We start from the raw sequence: 6,399 nt of genomic DNA, 5'->3' as shown, positions 1-6,399 counted from the left end.
CCAAAAGGCTCAGGATGTTGATATTTAGTTAGTAGCATATGCTGGGATCAAGGACTACTATGTTTGTTAAAGTGAATGACTTTGACTTATATTCAAGGTCACAGGGGTCAAATTTGTTTAAAATCTTTAAACAACCTCTTCTGAATAACCATGGGTCCCAGGATGTTTATACTTTGCAAGTTGCATCCTAAGATGAAAGGCTATACAATGTGTTCAACATAATGACTTTGTTCGACTTTCAATCACAGGGGTGAAATGTTTTAAAAAAGAATAACAGGGTCTTTTGAATGAATTTAAATCATAAATACTGATATTTTGCCTGTAGCTTTATTTTAGATCACTTTTAAGGTTACAAGTGTGAGTTTTATACCAGGTGAGCGATGCAGGCCCATTGGGCCTCTTGTTTTATTATGGGAGAGAAAATACAAATTCTCAAAGAGAACATTTTCAATGCATATATTCACTGTAACATAACAAAACACAGTCATGGTAATATATTGATCATGTTGTGTATTTGGAAGTTAATTTTCAGAGCTGCTAATTGAAGTATATATACACTTGTATCTTTTGTTCTTGCAGGCCATAGAGGGATACAAACTAAACAAATGGAAACGAGCCTTTACCTACCTGGCCTGTGTGGTAACTGGCGGGTTCCTGCGTCTCGTGTTCTATTGGTGCCCCCATTGGATGCTTCGATGGACACATTCGCCCTGCACCCTAGGGGAGGCTGAGGCTATACTCCTCCTGGTGAGTACAGACATCATTGAGGGTTGTCTCTCCTGGTTAATTTAAGGTTGTCTCCCCTGGTAAACTCCATCATCATCTTTCTCTTCAGGAGAGACTTATACTTGGTTGAATACAGATATTAAGGGTTTCTCTTCCACTTAATTAGGAGAAGCTGGAGATAAACACTCCTGTTACAGTGAGTACAGACATCATTGAGGGTTGTCTCTCCTGGTTAATTTAAGGTTGTCTCCCCTGGTAAACTCCATCATCATCTTTCTCTTCAGGAGAGACTTATACTTGGTTGAATACAGATATTAAGGGTTTCTCTGCCTGTTAATTAGGAGAAGCTGAAGATAAACACTCCTGTTATAGTGAGTACAGACAACATTGTGGGTTGTCTCTCCTGAGTAATTCAATGACCTTCGAATTCTCGAGAAACTATGGCTTGGTTTGAGTACAGAGAACATTAAGGGTAACTGGGTTACCCACTGACTCCCCCTACCCCCACCCCTTTGGGAGTAGCTGAGACTCTTTCAGTTTTAATACAAAAATCTTTGATGATTGTCTCCCTTATTTAGCGTCTTTCTCTGATCCATGATAAAGGAGAAGGTTATATTTGTCTTGGTTAATATAGAAAATATTGAAGATTGTCTCCCCTGGTAAACTTAAGTACCCAGTCCCAGGAAAGGTTAAGGCTGTACTCCTACCGTTGAATACAAAAATACATTGTGTGTTATCTCCCCTGGTTAAACCCACTTAAACCTCTGTAAGAGGCTGTGGATGGGTAGGATTTTGGTTTGGTCAGTGACCCCCTAATTAAATAACACATGCACCCCTTACTGTCATCGGAAAATGTCTAGTGGTGTGTGTTTTGTCCAGTTTATATTGGAGACAACATGAAAGCTGAGTAAACTGTTTTTTTCACTGCAATAATTTTATTTCCTTTTTGCTTTTTCCTTTTCTTTACCTTGGGTATGTTTCACTAATATAACACCTGTATTTACATACAATGTCGTGATATATATCTATATATATAAGATTCTAAGTGCATTGTATTGAAAACAAATCTTACAGTGTTTAAATGTTTGCCTTCACTTACATGATCCTGTCTTAATTATTCATGAAATTTACTATGGAAAAGGATATTTTTTCATGAATTTTATAATTAAATCTTAATTAAAAAAAATAACGTTGTATGTTCAGAGTGGAACAAAGCCAAAAAATGGTTTCAATCTTAACATTCCTGAAGCTGATCATGAATGAGAATCAATATGTTTGAAAAGGAATGTTATAGAACACCTTTTATACAATCTGCTTTATGTCTTATAGTAAGGACATCAGCTGGGTACAGCAGGTATTGATAGTTTAAGTTGGGGCGTGGCTGCAGCAGTGTAGTGTAAGATACGAAGTAGAAGGTGCACTAACAAAAATAACATGTATACAATGCAGATTGCTTTGAATTATTTATGTATAATTAGTGGAAGCACCTTAACTCTTTCAGACAGACTGTAAAGGATTGCAATCAAGACTTGCTGTATATACCTCCCATAGAGTGTGGTGCCTCTGGTAACCCTATACCTTCCATAGAGTGTGGTGCCTCTGGTAACCCTATACCTCCCATAGAGTGTGGTGCCTCTGGTAACCCTATACCTTTCATAGAGTGTGGTGCCTCTTGTAACCCTATACCTCCCATAGAGTGTGGTGCCTCTGGTAACCCTATACCTCCCATAGAGTGTGGTGCCTCTGGTAACCCTACCTCCCATAGAGTGTGGTGCCTCTGGTAACCCTATACCTACCATAGAGTGTGGTGCCTCTGGTAACCCTATACCTCCCATAGAGTGTGGTGCCTCTGGTAACCCTTATACCTCCCATAGAGTTTGGTGCCTGCCTTTAAAGTATATATGCCGGTTTTAACAAGCATTGTTAAAGTCACTGGGATTAATCATTGTGGTCAATATATCATGTTTTTAAAAATATAGGATTTGTGTAGCTATGTAGCTGTCTACCCTACTGGAGTCCTTTGTTTGGCCGTCGTGGTTTAAAGCTCATCATTCTTTGAGCAAGAATATTAATGTTGTAACTGTACATTGCACATGCAAACATATCAGACACTACAGATCGATACATGTCAAATGTATATAAAGTAAAGAGATCTTTAGTTATTTCACCAAATACAATTCAATACTATACCTGTGCATTCTAATCATGTGTCTATTTCAATGGTAGATAGATATTCTGAATGAAGAAACCCTTCACCTTAAGGTCGCTATACGATAACTTTATATTTGTAAAGGACAGATCACCTAACCACCTAATAATAAGGTGAAATAGAGTGTTATCTGTTGCAAGTTTGTTTCAATGCTTTAAAATCTTTCAATTACTCCTTCTGAATAAAACATAAAGGTTGTGAAATATTTTTTACCAGTTGTGATATGTGTTTTCTAACATCATTTAATAAGCTGGTGACTATATAAAATGCAGACGACACAAGACCATGATAAGTCAAGCTTTAGTTATTTATTAACTTCAAGATAGGAGAGTTCCAGTCAAATTGACCATACATTATATAAATATAAACTTTTACAACAATTATGAAACAAGTTATTTCAACTTATATTAGTCACTCTTGTTGGCCCGGATGTTAGTGTGTGGGGAAACCAGAATACCCAGAGAAAACACACATGGTCGGGCAGGTGACCCCAACCTTTTCACGTCCAATCGGGGAATGGAACCCCGGCCGCCTTGGTGAAAGGCAAGTGCGCTATCCACTCAACCACCCGACCACCCTCCATACATTAAAGTGACCAACACATGCCAATTGGCCTATTGTTTTAAGTGACCACCACATGCCAATTGGCCTATTGTTTTAAGTGACCAACACATGCCAATTGGCCTATTGTTTTAAGTGACCAACACATGTCAATTGGCCTATTGTTTAAAGTGACCAACACATGCCAATTGACCTATTGTTTAGAAGATGCTCCATTGACCTAGATGTTTAATTATTGACAATATGTAGGCATTTACTAATGTTTCATTTAATCAAAATCCCTTGGTGTAAATTGAAAAAGGAATAAATATAAAAAAATCCAGGTTTATATTGTTATATAAGGAATATCAAGTTGTTTCCTGTTTATATTGTTATATAAGGAATATCAAGTTGTTTCCTGTTTTTAGTTTAAGATCATTCATGTTGTCAGTCTGTAGTCTGTATCCCTAAACATTTTTTATAATCAGGTTATTTCTCAAGAAGTACTTGAAAAACTTGTCTCAAATTTCTTACTTGTAGATTCTCCCTTGGTCTGTAAGTTTCACATGATTCATTTTGAGATGAATGGGAAAATGAAAAATGGCTGCCAGGAAGCCGTCTTTAATTTTGAATGTTCACGTTTGATATTACTATATCTCAAGGTTGAGCTTTACAGAACAAGTTTGTTATGTAAGTTTCCAGCAGTCCAGGATTTATTTGTATGTTTGATTTTGAGACTGATTTGAAAAATAAGATGGCCACCATTTAGCCATCTTTAATTTTGACAGTTGAAGTTTTTTATGGCTATTTCTCAAGTGTGCTTGACACATCTTTCTCAAATATCCCTAGTGAGTTCCCCTTGTCCTTTGTTGTGCATGTTTGATATTGAAACTAATCTGAAGAACAAGATGTCTGCCAGCAGTTGCCAATATTCCTCTGGGATCTCTTGTATTTTATGAAAACATTGGATCAGGCAGGAATCATTACAAATATCTATTTATCTCCCCAAATGCTAGCTGCGGGAACCGTAGCTTCTATGTCCGATTTTTTTTAATTTTTTTTATTATTATTGTTAATCGGACATAGAAGCTACGGTTCCCACAGCTACCCAAATGCTATTTATCAGTATTTCATGTATTTACATATATATATATATCTTAAAGGAGCGATGTATGATTTTCATTTAGGATTGCCAGAAATAAATGCAGGACGATATCTATACTGATATTTCATAACCTGGTTATATTAACACCAGATGTCAACCCAAGCCTATATTAGCTCACTAGGGTTTCATCAAAAAAGTAAATAAATTACTTTTCATAATACATAATGTATCAACAAAATTTTGATCTCTACAATACATGTACCAGCTGTTGTGTCTATACATAATACAAATGTATTACATGTGCTGTTTGTGATACTTTTGCTTTGAGTTCATATACTTGTATGGGATTTTGTATTTCTCATATTCATACCGTTGGAATTGTTATTTTAATTAACAAACATGGTGTTTAATGAATAATTTATTATGTTATCATATTTCCTGAATTTGATAAATGTATCATGGTGGTGACCACATGTGGCTCAGGAAAACCCTTACTATTTCTGAGCACACAGTTGGGGGGGTGGGGGGTGGGGGGTATGTAACACCTTTTTATTAGGTCACCTGAGACAAAGTCTCAAGTGACCTATTGCGATCGCCTGTCGTGCATCTGTAAACAATTTACATTTTCGCCTTCTTCTCCAAAACCCCTGAACCAATTTCAATGAAATTTTACAGAAATCCATGGCCAAAGGTCAACAAAAAATGGTCCCCAGCCCCCAGAGGCCAAATTGACTAAAATTTCAAAAATCTTCTCCTCAAGACCCAGATATGGTAGAATCAAATACTCTTCATAGATGGAAGGGTCTTAAGGTGCTTTACCAAAATTGTGAATTTCTTGAACTTGGAGTCTCGCGTTTCCCCCTGGGGAGGGGGTAAACTTTACTATAGTTTATATAGGGAAATCACATTTTGGACCAACATTTGTTCAATTTCCATTGGAAGTAATTCAATTTGGGTTAGCATTATCAGTATTGGATAGCAGTTTGATGGTATGCACATATCAGTCCTGACTGACCCCCAGGGGCTGATGGGTGGGGCCAAAAAGGGTCGAATTGACTGAAATTTCAAAAATCTTCTTCTCAAGACCCAGATATGTTAGAATCCAATACTCTTCATAGATGGAAGGGTCTTAAGGTTTATGACCCTAGGGTCTCACGTTTACCCCCTGGGGAAGGAGGGGGAGGGGCGCAAAATTTATTATGGTTTATAATGGCAAATGATACTTTGAATATTACATGTTAATAACTTGATTGGAATTATAACCCTGAGTTGACAGTTTGATACTTTGAAAATTTTGAGCCAGCTCTACCCGCAAGAGCTGTAGGGTGGGGCCCAAAGGAGTCAGTGTGCTAAAATTTCTTCATTTTCCTTGTTTAGAATCAGTTTCAAATACTTTTCAGTCTTAAATCTAGATCTGTATGCTAGATATTGAATAAGGTAGTTTTATTGTTTTTTGTCACTTTGAATAATATTTCTGTGCATGTTAAAAACAAAATCAACTCTCTGTATAAATATATCAGGTGACTATTAAGGTCCATGGGCCTCTTGTTATTTTAGGTATCTGTTTTCTTTTTCTGTTTGCCTTCTACATGCATTTTCTTGTGTGATGATATCCAGTAAAAGGACTTGCACAACATTGGTCCAATTACTACCCATAATGCCCTGTTAGACACAAAGACTACTATAAAGTAAAATAAATAAGTAATCTTTATTTAATGTCGTGTACATTGTCAACAACAAACATAAGCTCTGTAGATCTTTTATAGCGACACTGCTAAGGGAACAAATGATGTTTTCTTGGTGGAGGAAAACCCAGGGG

At 36.7% G+C, this 6,399-nt stretch overlaps 1 protein-coding gene across 3 annotated transcripts in view; it reads left to right on the top strand.

The window, feature by feature from the left end:
* LOC110462762 (probable cation-transporting ATPase 13A3) overlaps positions 1-6,399 on the top strand; it is a 57,431-nt gene that overhangs the window by 7,252 nt on the left and 43,780 nt on the right. For all 3 annotated transcript variants that reach the window (XM_021516911.1, XM_021516912.1, XM_021516910.1), the window contains exon 3: positions 580-747. In XM_021516911.1, coding sequence (XP_021372586.1) covers positions 580-747 — 168 coding nt within the window. The remainder of the gene's footprint in view (positions 1-579; positions 748-6,399) is intronic.

The sequence above is a fragment of the Mizuhopecten yessoensis genome, unplaced genomic scaffold (genome assembly GCF_002113885.1).
Source record: "Mizuhopecten yessoensis strain PY_sf001 unplaced genomic scaffold, ASM211388v2 scaffold10829, whole genome shotgun sequence".
Lineage (NCBI taxonomy): Eukaryota > Metazoa > Mollusca > Bivalvia > Pectinida > Pectinidae > Mizuhopecten > Mizuhopecten yessoensis.
This window is presented reverse-complemented; position numbering and strand designations above follow the sequence as displayed.